This window comes from Seriola lalandi, unplaced genomic scaffold (genome assembly GCF_002814215.2).
Source record: "Seriola lalandi dorsalis isolate HSWRI2012SDOR001 ecotype SW California unplaced genomic scaffold, Sedor1 jcf7180002054267, whole genome shotgun sequence".
NCBI classification, from domain to species: domain Eukaryota; kingdom Metazoa; phylum Chordata; class Actinopteri; order Carangiformes; family Carangidae; genus Seriola; species Seriola lalandi.
The window spans coordinates 2,480-27,682 of NW_019524820.1; the positions used below are offsets into that span (position 1 = coordinate 2,480).

The following is a 25,203-nucleotide window of genomic DNA, read 5'->3' on the forward strand; positions in this document are numbered from 1 at the left end:
TTCTGAAAAATAAAAAATAACCAAAGTATAGATTAAACAATTTCACAGCATGCTTATGACTCAGCTGAGAGCTTCGGTGGCACTAAACCAAACTATTTTTAATAACTTCTGATTTAGATTTCATCACATATTCTGCAGGACAAAATTATTTAGTTCAAGTAAATCAGGGCCTGGTGAGTTCAGTGTAACTTGTTCAAAAGACTGCTGCCTCAGGAAGAATGTGAAACAGTTCAACAAAGCTGGAGTTAGTCTTCAGCTCATCAGCGAATACAGGATCTTTGTGAAATGTTGTCATTTTTACCATTTAAGATTTTTTTGGTGAAGTTTCTTTGTGACACAAAAATGTTGATTGTATTATTAAACACACATATTTCAAATGATTTACACCAGTGTTGACAGTACAAAGTATAAACGTGTATTTCGTCATTTTAATAAAGCCAATTCATGATATACAGATATATGACAACATTAAATATGTTTACAGTAGAATAGAAAATTCTACATGAGATTTACTGGACCCTGTATGGAAAAACAAGCATGATTCATAAATAAAAACTGCTTCCTCAGAGTTAACTATTCATTTCCTTGCCACAGAGTTTTCAGTGTTATAATAACAACATATAGATGACATCAGCCTTGTGTTTATGCCAACCTCAAAATAAAATATTGCTCTACTTTCAAATTAATCTCATGAGCCTGGGGGGGGGGGGCATTTCAATGCATCATTAAAAAGAGCTCATGGTTAGAAAAAAGCATGATAAAATAGAGTTATACATACTCACATAGTTCTGCCAGTTGAAATCTAATTCAATCTGCATCATAAAATACACATCTTGTATGTAGTTGGGTTTGAATTAGTGCATAATTTTTCTTAATTGTGGAATGCAAATGGCGTTATATACAGCAGCAACAAATCAAAACTGAGTAATATCAGACTTTTTTCATAGTAGATAGATTTCCATTTCACCTTTCAAAATATTTGGAATAATTATGTATTAAAAACAAGAGATTTCTACCGTTTTCTTCTGCTTTACCTATCACAATCTTTTGAGTCAGACCAACATATTTAAAGCTTGATTCACACAAACACAGTGGAGACAAAGCAGGTATGAGGATAGAAGGAGTGAAAGATGAGAGGCACTTCACATCAGAGCAAGGTTAAGGAACCTTCACATTGGATCCAAGTTAAGAGCAGCCTCTACTGTGTTGATAAATGGCTGATCTGTCAGCATACTGGTCATGGACAGAGCCACCATCTGTGAAACTCTATTTCACAGTCTTTTCTCTCAAAACTGACACTGGGGTTGATCTTGCACGTTCATTTCCTACTTTTGATCTCACTGAGATGATGGCAATGAATACTTGCATTTGATAAACTAAACAAATTATACACAATGAGGGTGAACTCTTATCTGTAAGATAAAACAATTACTTCAAGACTCATTTTGATTGGCAACGTCCAGTATTCAAAGCTGTTACTTTGCATGTTGTGTGTGTAGGTGAATGAAAAAGGAGGAAAATGGCTTCATCCCTGTGTCTTCTTCTCTAATGAGGTGTGCTAGGGGGTCGCCTTCCTTGCGCTGACAAGGTAGCCCTTAGACTTGATGATGCCCCTGCTCTTGACAATAATGGAGTAGCGCAGGACCCACTCCAGCCTCCAGTCAGCCATTTTTAGGTCCTGTGTTCCCTCCTGCATTGCCTCCTGGAAGGTGGCTGCTGACATCAGCTCTGAGGGCAGGAAGAGAGGGGAAAAACTGTAAACTATACAGCTTACACTATGCAAAACCCTTAAAATAAGAACCACTGATGCTGCAGCTGACCCTGACTACAATGCATTAATTATTTTTTATTTATTTATTAACAGAAAAAGCTTAAAAAGGATAAAGCTGGCGTTTTTCTATAATATTCTTATTGTCAACAAAAGCAATAAAACTACTAAAACCATTTCTCAGTATTTTCTGACTTCTCTACCCTTTCTGCTGCTCTCAGCCCCAAAGTTCATGTGTAGCAAGTAAATCTTTAAATATGGATCACAGATATATACTTTTACCTTTTTAAAAGTCTCAGTAATTTCCTAGTACAGCTGGGAAGTCTAGTTTTTAGCGAATGTTACTACTATATATATATATACTATATTACTACTTACTGGTAACAGGAGTAACCATGGATTAACACACATTTGAGTGCTACTAAGGATTATCAGTATTAGATAGTGAGACTGACTTAAAATAATCTACAGTTCCCATGCTCATGTTACTGAAGGGACATGTCACAACTTGTTAGTTGGAACAATTCATTGTTGGTTTTGGTCTTTTGTCAATAAAAAGAACAGAATATCAAACTTATTCTTATGCTTTACCAAGGATTAAGAGCACTTGATCTTGGACACACTATCAATACGTTAATTATCATAATAAGGTGCATGTCTGGATTGATACCAAAAATTCATCAAACCCATCTGACTGGCAGAAAAAGTTTCTTTCACCTTTGGGATCGTTGTGTGTGAGCAGCTGGATGTCAAACTCCTTAGCGAAGGCTGTCAGGTCAGGAGGCATCACACAGCAGGAGGCCAGGTTCACCTGGTTACTGCTGGGCTTCACCTGGTCCAAGAGAGGGAGCATGGTCAATGACCTGCCTCAATTGATTCAATACAGAAAATGACCCATGGATCAGCTCTGCCAGTGGTACACTGGCCAAAACTCACAACAGAAAAGGTACCATTCGGCCCTATTATCACTGCTGCCTCTGAAGACGACACAAACTAAGCATCACAGACACAAGATTCCCACTGACCTGAGCCCAGTTGTAGAGCTGTTCCAGCAGATCTTTGTCCAGGTCAGAGGTGCCAATGGCGGCAATCCGCTGGCTCCTGACCAGGGTCTCCAGCTCCTCCCAGGCTGGCTGAAGGTGAGCCAAAGTTTGGCTGTCACCCTCCAGGAGCCCAGGTGGCGCTATTATAACAGAGTCGAGCTGGGACACTGTCAGTGTCTGGCAGGCTGGTGAAGAGAGACAAACAAGGCTGTAGCATGCATAGAGATCAAATGAAAAGAAGCTTCACAACTGTGTAATTTTTGAGGGACATTTATCTTTTAACTCACCCATTTCCACTGCATCTCTGATTGAGGACTGAACCGACTCACACAGGAAGAGCTTGACTGCAAGAACAAGACAACCATAAACATGTCGTCCACCACATACTGTAGTTGTATTAAAATCATTGGCACCACTTATTACTTAATTTATTAATTCCTTATTCAGCCAGTCATTAAGTAGGGATGCTCTGATCAATCAGTCACCCACTGAATTTTCTTTACAAATGATTTGATCAGAGGTCCTTTGAATAGGTGAGGCAAATAAATGGAAACCTTGACAGCTATACTCTTGTTGAACACACAGTAAATCACTACACTGCACTACAGATAGGTTATAAAAACAGGAAAATAAATAAGGTTGAAGCAGGGATGTGGAGAGTGCAAAAACAGACACTGATGTGCAGCGCCTCGTCAGTCACATTTCTCGGTGACAGGTTAATAGAGAATTTTTTAATAATTCTAGATGTTAAATAAACAGGTTTATTAAGTGTATATCAAATTCTTCTTTGATCAGGACAAGTAAAATGCATTAAACTAATTCAAAGTATTACTTTATACTGTATATTTAATGCTCTTTTTGTAGGCTACGTGGAAAACAAACAAACAAACAAAAAAACAGCACTGACCTGAAACCTTCACCTCCTCCCTCTCCTCAGGTGTGATAGCATCTGTTTCCTGGGGAATGGAGCAGTCCAGTGTATCTGGAAAGTCCTATGGGACAAGAAAAGCACTTTAGTGTTATATGAAATATGTAACACTCCTCCTAATACCCATCTTTAAACTTGGGAACTTTTTGTTATTCAAACATGATTTTGTTACATAAATGTTGCTTAGGGCTTTATTTAGACAGGTGAGAGCCACAATGCTTGCATGATATTTGGCATCTGCTGCGCCAGAGGGAGCATGAGCGCCACAGAAAACTAGCTCTGACTTTAAAAGTTATGAAGAGAGAAGAATGTTTTTTCTTCCCCTCAAAGGCTGCATTATTTTGCAATCAGTCTTAATAAATTACCATTAAGAAACCCCCCCCCCCTTTGGTTCTGTTGTGGTCTGTTTTTCTGATGACATTCAGAAAGACTTGTACCATGTTGCAAATAATATAGACATGTGAGTACAAGCTGGTAAAATTGTCACTGAGATGTTGAGACTAGTTATTTAGACATGAGACCAATGTGTTAATCTCCATCACATTTACATAACTTGGTGTATGTCTAAGAGAGGCTTAGTACAGCAGGACACAAACACTGGAAAGTGCTGAGCTTTATGATATGGACATGTTACACAGCATTAAAGAACACAACCTGAGGAGGACTCAGAGCCCATGACTCCAATATCCCATTCTTCACATTTCCCTGCAGGGGATGTGTCTTATAAGCTTTGTATTTTCAAGTATTTAAAACCCCTGAGTTCAACTCTTTCAAACCTCCCCCATCCCCCTGAGTCCAGTGGGCGTGGTGATAAAAGCTGAAGCAGATTAGCTGAGCCTAGCAAAAACAGCCAGAGCAGGGGAGTGTTCAGCAGAAATGGTCGTTAACTACGTTGGATCCTGCAGCCTGTTTAATCTTGAGTTCAAGATTTTCAGAACATTTTAGTTTGACGAAAGCAAATTATCCCATGGCTTTCACATTCTAGAAATCATACCACAGTTAATGGACAAAAACCCCAGAGCAAAATTTTGGACCCCCACCTTCACCCACCACCCAGCCCAACAGACAGACACACATTTGGAATGGCGCCTTTGGCAGCCAGCACTGCATGAACATTCATCATGACAGCTTCTTTTCAGTAAGCCTAGAGGCATCCTTTGATGTCTATCACTATAGTTATTTTACTTTCCTAAGCACTGGAATCCTACTGCCCGACAGCATAGTCACACGTTGTTGTGTAACTGCAGGCCTGACCATAACTGTCAATGCAAATACTATTGTGCTCATTTGTCACTGTAATCACTACATACACATGGTTTCAGAATATAGGAGAGACTGAATTAGGTGAACTACTACACCTAGAGACACTGAATTAGGTGAACTAAACTAGATGAACTACTACACTCCCACAATGAGCAGCTCTACATGAAAACATTTAGAAAACTATAAATGTCTCCCCACCTTGGGCGGCTCCTTTGTCATGGAAAACCAGTCACTCAGTGTGGCTTGAATGCAGTCTTGAAGCTGGAATATCAAATAGAAAAACATGACATTGAATTAAAATCCATAAAACATGCAAAGTTTTCAAGAAAGATCCCTGAAACTCAGCTGAAGCTGAAAAGCTTTTTATTCTCAGCAGATGCCACATTAGCATCTGGAAAGCTGCTCTGCCAAGTCGTATGCCTTGGTGTATTATAAACAATGGAATCAGTTGGACCAACTTCATAATGTCACAATTTCACAAACCGATTCCAAGTGTGGAACAAGAAGAGAAATTAAGACAAGTTTAAGCACCAGTGAATGCTCCTGTGATAGCCTAACTATTTACAAAGGGATAAGAATGGGGCATGAGAGCCGTTGCATTAGTAGTTTAAGAAGTGTATCAATGAGTCAGAAATGTTGATGTGAGTGTTGGCACCAGCAGAAAATGGCAAACACACCAAAACCTGGAGATGTGGAGCTCAGCAGAGAGAAAGAATAGGGACAGTAAAGCACTATTTCCATTAAATCTGGGTTTAATTAATCTGAACTGTGAGCTTTGGACGATATGAGTTTGTTATTAAGTGAAGAATCATATATATATATATATATATATATATATATCTCATATCTGAACCTTTAGAAAAATCTAAGCTTGTCAGTCATAACTATGACTATGATATTTACGTGAACAGTATTTAGAGAATCCTGTATGACATGTATGCATCATGACTGCAAATTCCTGAAACAGAGAAAAGTAATGCTGCAAGGGGAGATGAATGAATGTTGTAACCATGCTTCTAAATGACCATCTATAGCACTTTTCTGAGTTATATGCAGCCGTTGTATGTCAGCCACATACATAATCACATACTACATGCCAATAGAGATATATATCTGTGATGACCCCAACATCTACTCTTAAGTATAAAGCTCAATTTCTGTGTCCTGATTATTTTTAAAATCAACCTGTGGCAAAGAAATTTAATTAATCATGACCTTCACTTCAATACAACTTTTAAAAACTACAAACTCAATTTTGGATTAAGGTTTGGCAGGTACATCATACCACACTGTACCCAAACTACAACCATGTCAGAGGGAAACTGAAATGTTTTAAACTTTAAAGTAATGAATGGTATGTTCTCTAAAGCAATCACAAAAAATGTGACAAGTCTCACCAGATCCTCTCAGGAAGAAACTGCTTCACATTTATACAATTGCCGTTAACATATATGCACACTTAAAAATAAAAGAAATTGTCAAATATTTTATATATTACATCCACTAGTTCCAGCTTCTTAAATGTAAGATATGTGCTATTTTTCTGTTTCATATCACTGTATTAACATTATTAATAAATTAATATATTTGGGGTTTACACTGACAGCTGGACAAAACTAGCAATGTGTCAACTTAGGGTCAGAGGAAAAAAACAACACGGACTCATAAAAAAAAAGTTTAATTTCCAATCTTAAACTTGTTCCTCTCAATAGATTTTGACTGCATTTTGAGTGCTGGCAGTGCTGTCATGGCAAAACTGATAGAAAACCCAGTGTAAGTGGAGGATCTGCCAGCAGGTGATGTAGATCACCTGTTTTAGTTTTCCGGGTCTAGTTTTATGTCAATAGCCTTCAACAATCATTCATCTCCGGCCAAGACCTGTGAACTATTCGCCTCAGGCTGGATCATAAAGTTACTTATATGTCTGACATAAACAGGACACACTTTAACAGCTCAGCTATTCCACTTTAGCTTAGATATAAGTCTCCAACTACGGACCTCGACAAGTAAAATCAAAAATAATTCTAATTAAAAATGATTCCTGTCTTTTTTTTTTATCTTTATAGACGACTCATACAACGTCACACATACCTTACCATCAGTTAACACACACCGATTTCGCTAGCCAGTTAAATATTTAGCCAGGTAGCCTAACATTAACTTGCAGGCTAAGCTAATAAGCTACCATGGTCAGTAAACTGCCGTCATTTCAAATTAGACGTTTAGTTTACGCAGTTTTAGGCTGGCTTACCTCCTCGCTGGGAGAGCCTGGACATTTCTTTTTCAGGCGACTCCGGTTGACTAAATTCCCGGTGTGGAGCCTGAGCGTTTTGGCGTGGTTCAACAACATCTTCGCCTCAGTGTTCGTGTCGGTGTTTTGAGGATCCATGTGGTTTTTCGGCAGCTAGCTCACAAGTTGCTACACAGTGTTTGATGCGATGAAAGATGTGCCCGTAAACAGGTGCTTTCACTCTTTCACTGACTACTGCTGTAACTACAGTCTAATATAGCAGACAATAATACACTCCCCGCAACTCTTTAAAAAAAAAAAAAAAAAAAGTGATTTAGTCAGGATGACTTGCACTCAGTCTTGCCTGACTTGCAGGTTTGGTGGGTTGCTTAGTGGCTGTTATGAAGGCAAGCCGGGCGGTAACGCCCACATGGAGGTGTCGCTGATTGCTCTGGAAATCCTGGTCAGGGTAACGTGGAGTAATGGACTGCATCCGTACAACAGGACTGGATCAGTGGAAGGGATTTTTTTGCATTAAGGCAGTTCCTATTCTGACCGCTAGATGACACCGTAGTGCTTCTAATTCATTCATTCATTCATTCATTTATTATTATTTTGTCAATCTGTGAACCAAACTTTTCCCAAATTTACCATTTTCATTGTCCTCTAATTCACTCTTATTATTGTGCTATTTGATTTTTTTTTAATGTGAAGCACTTTGAGCTACATCTCTTTTATGAAAATTGCTCTATAGATAAAGTTTGTTATTATCATTATCAATAGTGTATTTCCAACTGTATGGATAAGGCAATCATCAAGAGGCACACACACCTCCAAAAAATCTTACCATGAGAAGAAAATACACTTGTCTTGTTATTGTGGAATCACTCCTAGTGAAATCACAAGACATCGCCCTCTTCTGTTTTCTTGTGTGTGTATAATGGGTGTGTGTGTGTGTGTGTGTGTGTGTGTGTGTGTGTGTGTGTGTGTGTGGGGTATTCTTCCTGTTTCAAAATGACATGACCCTGTGCACAAAGCAGGTCAATGAAGAAATGTTTTTCCCGGATTGGAGTGGAAGAATTTGACCAGGCTGCACAGAGTCTGGACCTCAGTCCCATTCAACACCTTTGGGAGAAACTGTAACTCCGACTGCAACCCTGACCTTGCCACCTTCAATTAGTGCCTGACCTCACTAATGTTCTTGTGGCTGAATGGCAGGAAATCCGAGTTTTTAAGTTTCCAAATCTTGGAGAAAGTCTTACTGGAAGAGTAGTGATGGTTATAGCATTTACTAGTAGAAAATATGTTCTAAAGAAAGAGCCACGGCTTTATGTTTAGTTCCTATTCCACTGATCCCTGCAGTGATTTGATTGCTTTCAAATGTTAGTGTTAATGGGATGTTGTCTGAATCATGACCCCGACCAGTGCCAAATGTTGTTTAGGTGTATGTGTAAAATGAAAGATTTATTAATGTTATACAGATTAATGTTTAATACATTATATGGCCAAAAGTATGTATATACCCAAACAGTGATTTTTAACTCATTCCTCAGAAAACACTGAGGACACTGAGGTTCTACAATGGATTTTATAGCCTGATTCCAATATTTTAGACCCAGCATATATTAATTAGCCTACGTTGGGACCAACAAAATATATATTTCCCAAACAGAACTATTTTCTTAGCAGTTTGGACTTTAAAAGATATGTTAAGATGTTTATGTTGAACAATAAAATTTACAGAATATATAGATAAAAAGTTCATAATAAATAAAACATTAAAAATACAAATCATTCACATCATTTTAAAAACTTCACTTTTTGTGACTTGCCTTTTCTGTAGGACACACAGGGAATTGTTACGCTGCAGTGAATTGCATTCATGACTTCAGTATTTCTGAAATTCTGGATATGGCCCCATGTGTAGGAACAGTCATTGCTAAGTCCATATTTCTGTAGACTCAGAAAGCCCCCAGTTAACGGCAAAAGTGCTATCTCAACACCCAAAAACATCAAAGGAATTTCTCCTAAGACATATCAAACCCGGCCATATTTGGAGAAGAGGAATCAGTCCAGTAAGCCGAGTGTCTTTATGATAATATTATCCTCTGTAGTTCCTTTAACATTCCTCAGGGTGTCTCTACTTGGACCTTGTTTTAAGTATTGTCTTTACATGAATACCTCTAATAGCCCCCATCACCCCCACTGCTGCTAACCAAAATACAATAAATAGTAATAAGTAATATACTCATTACGCACATTCAGTATGTTGTTACTTAGTTAAATGAACTTCTTTTCTTTTCTTTTCTTTTCTTTTCTTTTCTTTTCTTGCATGCAAGATGGTTGCAGCTGTGGAGGGAACCAAAAGTGTACTAATCCAGTTCATTAGATGTATGCTACACCATTGCTGAGCAGGACAAGAATATACTTTTCAGTTAAGTATTGTGTTATTGTTTTATGACATTTTACTTTGTCTCAGTTGCAGGATTACTCTCATGTCCCTCATCAGAAATGAGAACATGATAATAACTAACACACCACTGGTAATCAATGTGTCAGTCTTAGACCAGAGCAATGAAAAACCCCAGTTTAATTTTATTTTGAATAAGATACACTGTATAGATTACCTTGCTTACAAATATCATGAGAGTTGTAAAAAGTTTAATTTGCTTTGTGGGATTCAGTGAATCTGTGCGTCAACTGAGCAACTGTAAAACTGTTGAGTGTTGAAGAGGTGTGTCAAGGACAAAGTATTGGGGGAGGGCAGATTTTTCGGGTCCGCTATAAGAGAGCCACCACAAGCTGCACTGGATAAAGCTTTTTCCTCCCAGGACATCTTGTGAAAAAGTGAATGTGAACAGGTATGTTTCTCTGCATGCTTAGGAAACTGTTCCCTCATGTTATTCTTGGTGCTTTTGAAATCTGGACTTTACAGACATGTTGTTGTGCACTCCGAGTACTGAGTTTAATAAGGTGTCAGAGATAGGTGCAGGGAGGGGAATCCAGCCATAATTCATCACAAACTCGCCTGGTTTCAGTAAAACAACACTCAGAACGCTGGAGATGAAACAGCTGCACACAGCGGGAAACCAGGATTTAAATATTTTTAATCAGGGGTCATAGAAAAACCCTTTTTCTTTCACAAGAGCACAGATGGGGGGTTTGTGATGGAGAACATCAACAGCCAAAGTTCACAAGGCAAAGGGGGTGGAAGTCTCCACCTCCTCCTCTGCTTCCAATTTTCTGTTTTGGTCTGGTTTTTTATTTAATCTGTTTGTCTCTGTGCAGCGAGCCACACAACAAGAACAGCAGCAGCAGCAGCAGCAACAGCAGCCATGAAGTTTCAAGCTCTTTTCTTCCTTCTGCTCCTCACCAGCATGTACCTGAGTCTGGCACAAGGTAAGAGGAACAGGTTGGATGTGATTCACACCCCAACTATGATATTATAACTGCAAAATGTAGATGGCATGGATTTGGTTTCAGCTGTATTTTAAAATCCAGATTCCTTTTTATGTTATTACTAAATCCCATCTTTCAATGAGGTGAATTAGTCTGCTGAAAACCATTAACCACATTTCATACCAAAGTGTAATCTGTCTTGGCTTGCTCTTAGAGACCACTATGATGTGGTGATCTCGTGACGTGTTTTAAAAGTACAAAAGAGCATACATTATTTCAATTAAGTAAAGATAAACATCTCCCAATCAGCAAATCACAGCACAAATAGGGAATTTTTGATCATGGACACATTGCGTTGACACCTGAGTAAAACTGACAATTTCTTTATCAAACAACATCAGTACCTCACCACTGAGATGCTGATATATGGCAACCAATCATCTGGGGCTTCATTCTAGCCCCAAATAGTCTTCAGAAAGCTGGCATTTTAATGTAGCAGAGGTAACTTTATTTGGAACTTCACATGCAGACTACAAGGTCAAAGATAAATGACCAGATGGTTAAGTAAGAGAACATGGTATGAAAAAAAACAAAAAAAAAAACAGTTAAAATAAAATGTGCCTGTTAAACTATTTAAGAAATTATGTTATATAAATTTATGATAAATAAATTAAATACCTAATAACCCAATGACCACTGAGATGAACTGATCAAGCGGGACTGTATCCTTACAAAAACTGAGTCTGTGTCCCCCCAATGCACTCCCCACCTCAGTAAATTTTGACAACAAAAAACACTAAGCCAATGCAATTATTATTATTATTATTATTATTATTATTATTATTATTATTATTTGGACATTTTTTGTGTTTCTTCATTTTCTCAAATAATCATTTCCCAACATGAAGGTCTAAATCTGTTTCAAAGCCCTCTCCATATTGCCAGGATTAAATGTCTTTTCAAAAAATCATGAATCCTTTATCTATGAGCTTATAAAATATCCTCCGTGTTTTGTGTCAGATGTAGACACCCCCCAAGTTGCTAAAACCTCAAAAGTCTCAGAAATAAAGTACCAAAGACATAACATCAGTATCTTCAATCACAGCTACAGCCCTGATGGGGAGATAACTTTCTGATAAAATCAGGTTTTGTTCACCTTTTATCTCTTCATGTTGCAAAATCTGCTGCCAAGTTTGTAGTAAACAAAACTGATAGTAGAAATATATAATGAGATAGAGATATAATGACTAAAATATACATGGTATCTCAATGTCTACATAAACTAATGATGTCCTGAAAGAACCACAAGCAACTGTGTTAATGAGGCAGGGATGGTGAAGATGGGAGATGTTGGCTTCACCTCAGAATAATAATTTCATGATAGATTATTGAATTTTTGATTTGTGAGACCCATGATTATGATTTTTCTGGTTACTTTGAGTCAGTAGTTTACAAATTACAAACATTTGACAACATCAGGACTAAAGAGTGTTCACTTTGACACTTTTTATTCATAAGGTTACAGTCATTCCAGTAAACACAGACATCAAAACGACAAGTTCAAATTGAGCTCCACTGTTTTCTCTTGAGACACTAACAAGAGTGCACACATATCTCCTTGACAGTGACAGTTTTAAGAGGGGGGGTTTATCTCTTTAACTTTCACTAACTTCGTGTCTTCCCCAGGCTCATATGGTAACTGCTGCCTTGGCTATGTTCGGCGAATTAAAGCAAGTGCAAAGAGAAACATCGAAAGTTACAGGATGCAGGAAACAGATGGTGATTGCAACATCAGAGCTGTTGTGTAAGTAACAAAGGTTTATGCCTCCTCAATTTTGGCTCTTACTGAGCATTTTGTTTATACATTGATAAAACTTCCCACTATAATAATTTGGCAAAGACCAATGGAAAAAGAAACAGCCTGCTTACTGTGACTGAAGTGACTGATCCAAAGTTACAGCAGCACTTTTTAATGTGCACACTCGTGTCTTTGGTTGCTCATGAAAATTGTGCAGTGAGCCTGACAACATTACATAATTTGTAATATGTGCAGGTTTCTGATGAAGAAGAGGCGTTCACAAAAAGATAATAAAAAAACACGGACTGTCTGCGCCAATCCGATGGATGGTTGGGTCCAGGACATGCTCAGGACTGTGGATAATCGATTGAAGAAATAGGTAAAAAGTTACACAACATACTTACACACTTACAATTTAATACTTTACTGACCCACTGACCGTGCAAATTCTTCATCATAAAACTTTTGTCTTTGTAGACTCCTCAAAGGAGATAAAGAAGAGAAGAATGGGAAAAGAGGAGAGCAGCTGTTACCTCTCATGCATCATATATCACCTGTGCACAGATGGATTATGTTTCAGTAGATTAGGAATTTCCTGTTGCTGACAGAGGATTTAAATCATGTACATGGTTCACTAAAACATGTAACTACTTACCATATGCTATAGCCACTATTGCGTAATTCATTTATATGAGCCATCCCTATGTAACTGTTCACTGTTTTTTGATATTAAGAGCCAGCTAGGAATGAGCCACTATTTGGCAGCTTTGAAATGTTTGTGTGTGTATGTGTGTAAAAGTGTGTGCGATGTATATGTTACACATACATATGGGATTAAGCTGAGAGTTTTTTTTTTTTATATAGAACAAATTCCCATATTTTTGTATTATTGCATTTTGTATCTTTCTCTATCAAATAAAGAAAAAAACAAAACAAAGACTCTGGGTTTTATAATAATTCATCAGAAAAACAGTCAACATCAAGCTGCTTTGTATCATTTCTTTCGAATTTGGTCATCCCAATGTTGATTTTGGACTGTCTGTGTCTGTGTGTGTGTGTGTGTGTTTGTGTGGTGTGTTTTAAGGGGGGGGAAACTTCAAGTATTCCAGTAATCTCTCAATTAGTTTATATTTGGCATCAACTTGAGCCAATAACTGACAACATGATAAAGATGTCAAGCCTTTAAAACCTGGTTCTCACACTAGTTGGTCAACAACTCACTAACCCAAAGCTTGTTTTCAATGGCTGGTTGATAAGGATGATGGTAAAGGATTTATATGACAGTTGGAAATCTGACAGATTCTCAACCATCCAGTCCAACATGGATGGATTAACGGTTCACAATTCACAAGTCTGTCTTAAAATATCAGTCAGATTTTCAAATGTACCTTGAAGCAGGTTTAGTCCTCCTGTTCATACTGGCTGTAAACTGATCCCTTCATTATGTGCTTGTGTGTGTGTACTGAACTGAACTTCAATGGCAACAGATCAAACAGCAAATTTTTTGCCCAAACATTTTAAAGGGTTGCTCCCTATCACGATTTCAGTGTAGTGGAAGAAAATCAGCAGCCCTCATTCTGTTGAGAAATGTTAAAGTTTATATGAAGAAATTGTAAGGCTTCAGCAGCATTAGTTAATCAAATAACTGTATAAAGTTTGTTTGTTTGTTTAGTACAAAGTTCCGTCTTTGTGTTTTACCGGAGAGTGTTTCCTTGCTGAATTACAGGGAACTTTGTTGTAAAAAAGAAACTTGGACTTTGGAAGATACCCACTTGATTTGATCTACTCAATCTGCTCAACACAAATTGTTCCAGTTTACACTTGTGAAGCAATCCTTTAGAATGTCTGGGGGAAATTTGTTGTAGGATCTGTTGCTGTTGAAGTTCAGTTCAGTTCACACAGGACAGCATATTATAGATGGCAGCCTCAGTATATTTTGCACAAGCACTCCATGGGTTTTCTGTTCATCAAACATACCTTTATTTTGAAAAATGAGCACTGGTCCCCTCATCATTCAGAAAAGATGTCAACATTACATAATACTGCAGGTCACATTTGACAGATATTAAACATATTGACACAAAGTGAATCCAACCTTGCAGCTGGTGGGATTGTAGTTGAGAATGTCTTCAAATCATTCATCAAAGATGTCATGCAAGATGTCACACATTTAGTAGAGGTGAATGGATGGATTGTGAAATGTCTTCAAACATAACCAACAAGTACAGGGCTTTATGATGGCCTAGGGGTAAAGACATGTACAATCTGAACCACATTGTCCCTGGTTCGAAGCCAACTGTCAGTTTTTCTTGCTTGTTATCCCCTTATCTAGCTCTTCACATTACCTGTTTGACGCTCAGCTAAATTATATCAATAGAAGGCAAAAATGCAAGAAAAATAATCCTTAAAAAACCCAAAGAAACCAAACCTCAGATGCTTTTTACGGAAACCGTGTCGCAATTTACTTCACTTTTAGTTTTAATGTCTTCCAGCTGTGAGTAAGAACTCTATTTCCTTTGTGGATTGCATTTTGAGACAATGGGGTACATCAGCAGCACACTCAAAAACCCATCCCCACCCATTTGAAAACACTCAAAACCTGCTTACCACAATTAGGAAGTGAATTTAGGATTTCAAAATTCTGAACTTTCACACATTGGTCAAAACTGATTTAAATTTACACATACATTTTATTCAATAAACACTATGTAAGAGATATTAAGGGGAAGTAGAGCGAGTCTCCAGATTGTGCACTGTGCCAATCTGATCATTTAGAAACTGAATTACTGAATTGGACAATCGTGAGAGGAAGACACCAGGCCATGATAGAAAACAAAAAATGCAAGTATTGCCAAGAGCAGAGCTACAGTGATCCTTGTTTTTCACACCATAAAGCATTAACAAAGCAGTGGCACAGTCGACCCTCTTTTTGGTTCAGTGTATGCTAAAGACCCAGTTAATGTGGCAAAGATAATAAGCTGTCCGGAAATATGACTTCACCTGCAGATTCTGGGCTGCCTTCCCGAAAACACATGAGCATTTATCATTCGTTATGCGAGAATAACAGAGATGTGTTAGATCTCACGCCAGCTGGGCATCGCAGAATTTCTTGTCTGTCTACGGAACATTACACGTATACAGTGGCTTCTAGCTTCAGCAGCTACTGATTAGAAACAAGACTACAGAATACAGGAAAACTGGTCATGCACTGACAAATGTAAATAAAGGCCCAGTATTAGTGACTCAGTTACTGATGCTATCAAACTGATTTCGGATAAAAGTGAAACTCTCTCTAGCAATTATAATTGGAACAGTGAATAAAGTTTCATCTGCATTTAGGTGACTGAAGATGTCAATGCAGGATGTGATCTGACTGTGTCAGCAGGAAGAGTCCATCAACAATTACATAGAGAGGGACATTATAGTAGGGTTGTGGTGCATAAACCCCTCGTTACAAAGATGAATGCACATGTGAGAGTTGAGTGGTGCAAAAGCCATAGACACTGGTCTACAGAGATGTGGAAAAAAGTGATATGGTTAGGTGAGTTTTCCTTCATCATGTCCTTGACAAGTCAGTACTTACCCATGTTGTGTAAGAGATCAGTACAGGCCAGAATGTCAGAGGTGGCTTTGTTATGATATGGGGGGCATTTTGCTGGCATGCTGGCATGGTTTGGATCACTGCAAATCAATACAAGGTTGTACTGAGTGATCATCTTTATCCTATGATGAAACATTTCGATCCTGATGCAGGATGATAATGCCCCCATCCATAGGGCACGAGGGGTCACTGAATGGTCGGATGAATGGGAGGTCTCATCAGACCAGTCACCAGATCTAAACACAGTTGAACACCTATGGGAGATTTTGGACCGGGGTGTTAGAGAGCGCTCTTCATCACCATCATCAAAACACCAAGTGAGGGAATATCTTTTGGAAGAGTGGTGTTCAATCCTCTAATAGAGGTCAGAGACTCGTAGAATTATCGTCAGGGAGTAGTGAAGCTGTTTTGGCAGCACCTGGTGACCCAACACCTTATTGAGACACTTTATGTTGGTTTTTATTAAAAACCCATCAGTATATCATAAAAAAGGATAGTCTTTATATGGCAGGGTGGTTACTCTTTCGCAACCATCTTGACCCTGTTTTTATGAACTGATTTGTGCTACATCCAGAGCTCAAGGCTGCTCTTTCGCTGCCAAATGCAATTACCCACAAATGCGGACTTGCTTTTACAGTTGATCTTTTGGCTGGTCATGATAATTCCGGAGGGTATGGAAAGGTACAGATGAAGAAAGAATATATTTCATATGAAAATGTTTGTAGATGAGTAATGGTTTAAACATTATTTTACTAAGCACTTTTTCGTTCAGGCAGGGGTTTGTGAGTAAATCGAAGATACAAACTTTAATATCTTTTGTTTTTCTTATTTATGTGTTGCAGTATTAACAGCAGATTCTGCACAGATTAAGACGTTATTCTCTCCCAGTCAGTGAACATTCAGCACTGTCATTATCCTAACAGACTGAAGATATGCTGTTTTAGTTTCAGGCTTTAAGTGTTTAGCTAAAGGTAAGCTCATGGTAATCCACCTTACACCACCTGATCACCTAAAGTTAAATGATTTACTCCTGTCTATACAACTTACTTTCTTTCTTTGATGCATCAGCATCACCCTTTCGAAATGTGTTTTTCCAAGCAGAGAGATCTTGTTGTTGAATTCCCTGTGAATGTGTTGTTTGACTTTCATTTTTAATGTAACAATGAGCATTATTTTGCACAAGTGAAAATGATGAGGGATTTTCACACCATGGATATTGAGCAAGAGCAGGATTCCTAAATAAACAACAAGTCAAGACTCCTCCTTGGCACTCATAGGGACCTTGTTAATCCCTTTCAATTTCTGCCTCTGCCCACACAACGTGTAAGCATTCCTGTGTGAACAGGCTGTTGGATGGGAGTTCAAAAATTTATTGGAAAATATAAAGCTTATCAGAATCTCAGCAGGGGCATGCAGACTCAGGCAGAATTGCAAGGTGACAGTAACAAGCAAAGTGTGATGCTGGTCTTAGGGACTGTTTTACCCTCAGGGGAAATTCACATGTGGGGTGAATTGGAACTGAAGGGCCATTACGTGGAGAAAGAGCTTTCCAAGTTTGACTTCCCTGATTGGAATGGAACAAAATTATCTGTCTCAGAGGACCTCACTCACAATTCTGTAGAATTCACAGATACAGAAAAGCATCATATTTTAGGCTTTTATGTGTGCTTGAGATGGCTCCAAAATCTTTGCACACTGGCTCAAGAGCCAAACATCAGGGCTCACAAGAAAGCAAGGAATCATACAACATCCCAGTAGAAATCTCTTTGTAAATGGTCCATGCAGCAGAAAGATAATATTATCATTATCCTGTAACAACATGCCTCCTGCTGGACAGATAGAGCCAGAGGATAGTATCCAGATGAGAAGATCTGAAAGGAAACAATTTAAAATAATTGTTTGAAAATACTTTTATTATGATGAATGAATTTGGCCTTATTGATTACTATAACTGTTAATACAGAGGGGCAGTAAATTTAGGCCTGTGTCCATGAAGCAATTATGAAAGTCTTGCCTTAAAACATAAGCACAATACTCAAAATAGATATTAACAAAATTAGATTAAATTGTGCAAAATTTAAAACAATCTGTGTGCTCCAGACTTTTTTTTTGTCACAGTCATAAAATTTGTATCTTATTTAGAAAGTTTTTAAATAAATATCTAGACTAAATGAAGGCATTTTAGGCATCAGACAAACATTTAAGACTGGTTACATTTTGTTTATAGCTCTGGCCTTATGTGGTCATAATTTCTTTTTATGCCTAATGTCATTGTTTTTCCCAGGACATGTTTTTTTCACACTCATAGTCTCATGTTTCATTTCTGTTGGACTAAGCATGTTCTCAGTGTCTCCCTTGTTGGGATTAGCTGTGGCCTTGGATTAGCTCAGTAGATTTATGCTCTGACTAAGAGGGATTGAAAGATGCTGATAGCCATACAATGACTGATGAATGTTTTGCGTCAGTAAGCTTGTTGGTGGTGATATCATCATCTTGCTGCATGTCATTCCCCCTCTCTCTGCCTCCCCATTTCCTGTCTCTCTACTGACCTGTCCATTAAAAGCCCCAAAAATATACTTAAAAAAAAAAAAAGAACAAAAAGCTAAAGCTAATTACTTAAGAGAGGTGCCCTAGTCTAGTAGAACTTTATGTGGGACAGAAGACCTCAACCTCCATGTGTGCGGACCATTTCAGTCCAGCATTGCACAATACAAGTTGAAGACTACTAATGAACACATGTGCATGTGATAAAGTGCCTGTGTTGCCACAACTAAAGCAGTCCAGTTCTTTTTCATTACAGTACAACACAGACAGCAGATGGATTGTGTTTGTCCACAGGTGCTGCAGACCACTTCTTCATGCTCCTATACTCATCAGGGTGAAGCGCTGAATAACCTAGAGCCTCCACTGATCTCCTCTTCTGGACCCGATGGAGGAGGATCCGGTAGGTCCCCGTCAACGGGCTCTTATAATCTAAACAGGGATTGTTTTGGAAATGAACTGTCACGATGCCTAGATCTGACAGCAAACTCTTCACCTCCTGCTCCTCCATACACAGAGCCTGGCCGGCCTGGGCAAAGTGGGCCGGAGACATGGGCAACAAGACATACGGAGGAGGGTACTCAATCCCCCTCAGCCAAGCACTGTTTGTAACCTGTGTGAGAGAGGAGCGATCAGAAGGCACAGGCCGCAGCATGCCCTTAATGACCAGCTGGCATGGCTCGAGCACAAAAGCAGGGATACTGTAAGCCCCCTGGAGGATGCAGCGCTTCAGCCTCCCCAGGTTGTCCCCATAAAAGGGCATAGTGGCCGTCACGATGAAGTACAAGAGAATACCTAAAGCCCAAATATCAGAATAGAGTCCAATGTAGCCTTTTTCCTTGAACAGTTCAGGAGCAGCATAAGGTGGAGAGCCACAGAAGTTGGTGAGGAGCTCATTAGGGCTGCTCTCTGTGCTGAAGCCGAAGTCTCCTACCTTGATGCAGTAGCTGGTGGTGTAGAAGATGTTTTCTGCCTTAAGGTCTCTGTGGATGATGTTGTGGTCATGCTGAAACAGCACAAACAGATTTTAAAAAGTCAGTAAGGGTTCTGTTTTGGCATTTTATATTTCCTTTCAGGGAAAGAAAGGTTTGACAATCTGAAAAGAACTGAACAACAATAATGAGTGATACTTTCCTATGTTATTTTTTTGTAATTGTTCTGTTTGGATTAGCAACACATTGAAACTTTAAAGCATTCAATTATTAACATTATTATTATCAGTAGTGGAAAATAACTAAGTATATTTACTCAAACTAGTACAAGTTGGAGATACTTTTACTTCTATTTCCATTTTCTTCTACCTTCAGAGACAAATATTGCACTTTTTCACCACTATATATCTGCAAGTTATAGTTACTAGTTGCTTTTCAAACTAAGACTTTATATCAAAAAAGGATACTGTAAGCTTATAAAATACAAAGCACTGTTAATGTTGCTAGTTGGGACCTTTTGCCATGTTTCAGATGTCTATGAGTTGCTGTGAGTTCAATCTAAGGGTGATTTTCCCTCTAAACTTCTCAGATGGTTTCAGGTAAAATTATAGGCAAGGTAAAATTATCCAATATTTCACAATAAAAGCTAAACTTAGAGAAAAGCCAAGCCCTAGGTTGGAAACCATTGGGCTAAACTGCCTAACTGTATATAAAGTAACTAAAACTAGCTCTGTGTGTCTCTGTGTTTTGCAGATTCATGCTGTTCAGCAGAAGACGGTTTGCAGAGACAGTGAAGCTCACCATGTGTTTAACAGCAGAGATAACTTGTGCAAAGACCAGCTTTGCTTCCAGATCGTTAAGCTTCCCCCTGGTGGTGATCCGGGAGAACAGGTCTCCACCGCTGCCATACTCCATCACCAGATACAGTTTCCGGCTGGTCTCGATCACCTCATAAAGGCGCACTATGTTGGGGTGGCACAGCTTCTCCATGCAGCTGATTTCTGAGGAAGTCATAGGCCGGCTCTTCTTTTCCAGACGCAGCTTGTCCATGACTTTAACAGCTACTCTCTCTGAGACAGAAGAGGAGGGGGAGGCTTAGATGTCAGTGGTGGATTTAGAGAGGGTCTGATGAAGTGAAAGGTCAAAATAAGGGCAGAGACATGCTTAGGAGATTGAAACACACAAGAAAATAGGGATATGTTTGCCACTGCTACATATGAGAAGACTGAAAGAATTTACTCAGCAACTAATTTAATTGGAAGATTGTTACAGCATTATTCTAAGGTATGACAAAAATGTGGCTAAGAATCAAGAACCCTCCTTGAACAAGTCAGAGTGCATATATGGGTTTAATTTCAACAGAAAATAAATTCACTGCAGGGGTCAGGGAAGATCTAGGTTGATCCGAAAGTCTTATTCAGGGGATCAGTTGTTGTCTACTGACATGAACATTATTCACAAACCTGTAATATTATTTATCTACAACTACTATTCCCTCAAGGCCAGACCAACAGTAAAAGGTGTGGTTCGCCCAGAACTGGACAGAAGGGAATTCTTTATATTATTATATATAAGTTAGACATATACCAGAAAACATGAATATTAACAGAGACTTAAATAACTCATGGTTTCTGACCTTTCGTCAAGGCATGGATGCCCAGCCTGACTGTAGAGAAGTTGCCCTGCCCAATCTCTCCGCGCAGCTCATAGAAGCCAACCCTTCGACCAAGTATCAGGTCGTTGATGATCTTCTCGTTGTGGGCCATGTCATAGACCACACTCTCAAACGGTGACTGCCTCATTCTCTCTGCTTCGGTCAGCTGTGGGAAGGCACAGACGGCAGTAGAGGCCAACGGCTCGGTTGTCTTTTCCACCTTCTGAGCCTCGTCTTTGGATTTTTTGCTCGCCTTCTGCTTCGGCCACAGCCGTGTTTTGATGGCTTGGGAACAAAATTCAAAAGAAAGAGTTTGACATCAGTGCAGAGATTTGACTTTCTTTTCAGAGGCCTGCAGGAATAAGGTGGCAACAATGTTGTGTGAAACATCAGAAAAAATGTTCGGATAAGTGTACTTTTCTAATAATAGTCATCACTTTTATTGAGGAAGTCTTAAACACAAACCTTTATCTTCTATTTTTTCCCTTGTCCTGTCACCAGCATTAGACTGCCTAACTCTTACAAAAGTCACCGTGCAGACAGGTAGTGTAACCGTGTATAGGACATTGGTAATGAGATTGACCTCCATGTTAACTCACTTTGTCCTGAATGAGGTAAAACGTATGGCCTCTTTTACATCAGCCTTGGCCTGCATCTTAATTTGTAAGTTGGTGTCTGTTGGTGAAAATGAGATGGAAGTAAACAATAACTGATTATGTAAATTCTAAGTTGATTTACATATATGAATATTTACTAATGTTATATTTTGTTTCAGACATGCAGCACTCTCTTCTGTTCGCAGAGTGCAGGGGTAGCTCTGCTTTTGTATTTTATTTGACAAGGACTTACAACTCCTTCACTGTTGTGGTGTCAATGTTGTGACTAGAGATTTATTAGTCTTGCCGGTCTGGACAGATGCTGATATATTTTTGGACTGTGTTAAATCATTTTCAACATGTAGCCAATGTTTTCACTTTTTATGACTGACAAAAGCAGGATGTGTAGACCTTTCCTGTTTTTATCTGTTCCTGCTCTTTGGTCACAGTTCTCAAGACTCAGCACATTTCTTTTAAAGACTGGCCAAACTATTCATTTTCCTCGCAAGCAGTAGAGTACTTTGCCACTCTTTTTATGTAAACATTACACCCTGTTTCTTTGGTTTTATGGGAAACATTTATTTTATGGTTCCAGCATTACACAAAGAGCAACGGATGATAAGGTCAGATATCAAACGTTTGCTGTGTGGGCATCTTACAGAGTATGTGTAACATCTACGCACACATGAAAAAGGGGGTTAAAGAAATAAACAAAGCAGACAATAATCAACAAGAGCAATAATTATTTAAACATAAACTGAACAATTAAACTGTAAATTTAAAGTGTAATGAAGCTGTGGCTCCTCCTGGTCATTGTGGGTTAAATTTAGAGGATGATAAGCTCAGTTCTCAAAGTGCAGGATTACTTGCTTCTTTTAGATTCAGTATTAGAGGGTCACTTCTGAGTGTAGAAGGCTTTATACTGCACTAATGGAGAAGATGATTAACATCAACACTTGGGTCAGTTTGACATTAGCAAAACAAACTAAACTTTTTTCTCTCTTTTCTTGTTTCACTTTCTTTTACTCTATTCATTATACTCTTCTATACATGTTATTTGTTGATGTGTGCATTTTAATGTAAAGCACATTGATTTTAATAATAATGTAATCATCTTGCAAACACTTACTTATTGTTTACTCCATTGTTTAATCAGCTACCATTCGAAATTTCTGCATGATTGGTTTTATAAAGTGCTGTGACTTTTCCATGTATACTAGTAAATTCAAAAATGAGAGAAGACGTATGTTTAGCAGCCAATCTGCCATTTTCAAGTTTAAATAACCTAAAAAAATATTGTAAAAAAAACTTCTAATAAGACAGATTTAGGTTAGAAGCTGTCAATAGGAATAATGCTGTTATAAAAGGTTGGTAATCCATTAAAAAAGGTACATACTCACTCTCTAATAAGCCACCAAGTCTGCATTTATAAATGTTTAGAATTTAGCGATCCAACTTATTTTTTTGATGGTCTATAACTGATCTATACAGCATGATTTATTAACCATTAATGAAGCCATTATTTACAATTTATAAACCCACCATAAAGGATGCCTCCTCAGAAAGTAATCAAAGTTTTAATTTCTTTCTTTCTAACTTTCTGCAAACTGCAACACGGCAGAGACAAAAGAAAAAGTATATATAATTTTACCTGGAAACTGCGGGTCCTTCATTTCTGTCCCTCAGGCTGTAACACCTGACTGTGACTGAACATGTGAATAGAGCAGCAGAGAACTAAATCACTCTTCATAATCCTATTAACGCAGTGTATTAGTGGACTACTCATTAGGTTCTCTGACATAGACTGAAATAATGGAACCGCTGCATACACACTTTAAGGAATAAACTAATCACACCCCATAGGCCTATTAGTTTTTATACTGATGATAAAGCTCATGATAAATAATGCATGAATATAGACATTCTTTTTTACTGATTATAGCAAATTTCTTGCAGTTTTTATTACATGAAACTTTAATGTCATCAACCTTTAATAAAGATTACATTTGATATTCTTAAATGTTTGGGATCTTTTTGATGTCATGTTTTTTTCTTTTCCCAGTAAATCCTTGTTGAAAACAATCATTAACTCAAAACACAGCAGCATGAGTTGCCAGGAAATTAGACACATTGTATATTTCATAACAGTCTAAATTAATTATTGAAATATTACATGGCCATATCACATATAAACATTACATATTTAATGGATACAGGGAGCTGTTTAAATTCAAAAGAAAAAAAATAATATGTTGGAGGAGAGGGAAAAAAGAAATTAAGAGGTTAAGAGATAATTTTACTCAATAACCTTCGACTTAACTAATGACTGTACATAAAGATGGAAGAACAGCTCCTCAAAAGTGAAGCCAAAACATCTCCATCACCCCAGCAGCTGCCTAAACACCCAATACTGCACAGACCCCAGCTCCAAATGACCTCACTAGTGCAAGGTGGCAGCACCCATATCAAGGATATTTTGGTTTCAATTTTGTACAGTGGAAGGAAGAGATGAGTGGTTCATCTTAATATATAGTCAGCGGGTTTTATAAATAGTTCAGGTCTTAGCTGCTTCTTTATTTTGCAGTTTAACCTTCAGAATTGCTATATATTGTTATTCCATAGTGAATATTTCATTATTACAATGAATCAAATTACTACATGCGTGTGACAGGAGTCGCTCAAAGTCACACAGAAGTTCCTCTTGGCCTTATGCAGCATCTTAAGCATCTTTCAGCTCACTTGTTTTGTTTTTATTGCCTTCAACTTTCTGGTTCACTCCCATCTCCCTCGCCAGTACCTTTTCCAGGTCCAGCAAGCAGCGAGAAAGCTCTTAAACCCAGTAGACACTACCCAGTAGCACAACATGGCAGACGGACACAGTTAATGATAAGCCGGTGAACATAGTATAGCATTTAGTATTAGCATTAGCTTTAACATTTCGGTCAGGGGTTGGTGCCCAGAGTTAAAAGGTGGAGTGAAAATTGGATTTACCTTTGTTGGTTGGCCAGAACGACTTGACACGACTCCAGATGAAGGATGACGTTGGTCCTTGTCTGCTGGATGTTTAAACAAGCACCTGTGTGCTAACAAGTCTGCCATATCAACTCTATATGGCGATAGATAATATATCAGTGTTTGTAGTGTATTTCCACAGCCACACAAATTGGACAAAAGAGCGAGTGAATTTGGGGTTCGTCCATTTAATTTCCTGTATGTAGAAGTTGCCAAAACTCATACATCGTTGAATTATGGAGATAAAATTCTTATCCATTGTATTGTTTTCAAAATAAGTAAAATAAAATATATCTTGTATTTGTCACCAACACTTGAACCACCACTCCGAGGCGGGAACGTGCTTTGAGTGGCGTGCGGCTCTAGCCAATCGCCAAGTCCTGATTCACAATCTGTCCAATCACTGACGAGGATTAGTTGGCGGGAGAGGAAAAGGCC

At 38.4% G+C, this 25,203-nt stretch overlaps 3 protein-coding genes across 4 annotated transcripts; 1 reads left to right on the plus strand and 2 right to left on the minus strand.

Moving 5' to 3' along the window:
* Positions 1–408: 408 nt before the first annotated feature.
* gclm (glutamate-cysteine ligase, modifier subunit) lies at positions 409–7,620 on the minus strand. The gene is made up of 7 exons (XM_023405206.2): positions 7,254–7,620; positions 5,201–5,263; positions 3,719–3,803; positions 3,099–3,155; positions 2,794–2,996; positions 2,486–2,600; positions 409–1,728 (listed from the first exon to the last, which is right to left on the minus strand). The coding sequence occupies exons 1-7, from the start codon at positions 7,389–7,391 to the stop codon at positions 1,559–1,561; spliced, it is 831 nt and encodes a 276-aa protein (XP_023260974.1). The 5' UTR covers positions 7,392–7,620; the 3' UTR covers positions 409–1,558.
* A 2,365-nt stretch (positions 7,621–9,985) lies between these two features.
* On the plus strand, positions 9,986–13,366 carry ccl25b (chemokine (C-C motif) ligand 25b). The gene is made up of 5 exons (XM_023405255.2): positions 9,986–10,093; positions 10,521–10,631; positions 12,318–12,435; positions 12,685–12,808; positions 12,907–13,366. Exons 2-4 carry the CDS (start codon positions 10,568–10,570, stop codon positions 12,806–12,808), a joined length of 306 nt encoding a protein of 101 aa, XP_023261023.1. The 5' UTR covers positions 9,986–10,093; positions 10,521–10,567; the 3' UTR covers positions 12,907–13,366.
* Positions 12,123–25,130, minus strand: LOC111654296 (serine/threonine-protein kinase NIM1). Of its 2 annotated transcripts, none has more exons than XM_087173679.1 (4): positions 24,745–25,130; positions 21,140–21,442; positions 20,305–20,573; positions 12,123–19,577 (listed from the first exon to the last, which is right to left on the minus strand). In XM_087173679.1, exons 2-4 carry the CDS (start codon positions 21,303–21,305, stop codon positions 18,825–18,827), a joined length of 1,188 nt encoding a protein of 395 aa, XP_087029805.1. In that variant the 5' UTR covers positions 21,306–21,442; positions 24,745–25,130; the 3' UTR covers positions 12,123–18,824. The 2 variants fall into 2 exon arrangements, with proteins under 2 accessions (XP_087029805.1, XP_023261022.1); XM_023405254.2 differs by lacking the exon at positions 24,745–25,130 and adding an exon at positions 23,405–23,600.
* Between the last annotated feature and the right edge of the window lie 73 nt (positions 25,131–25,203).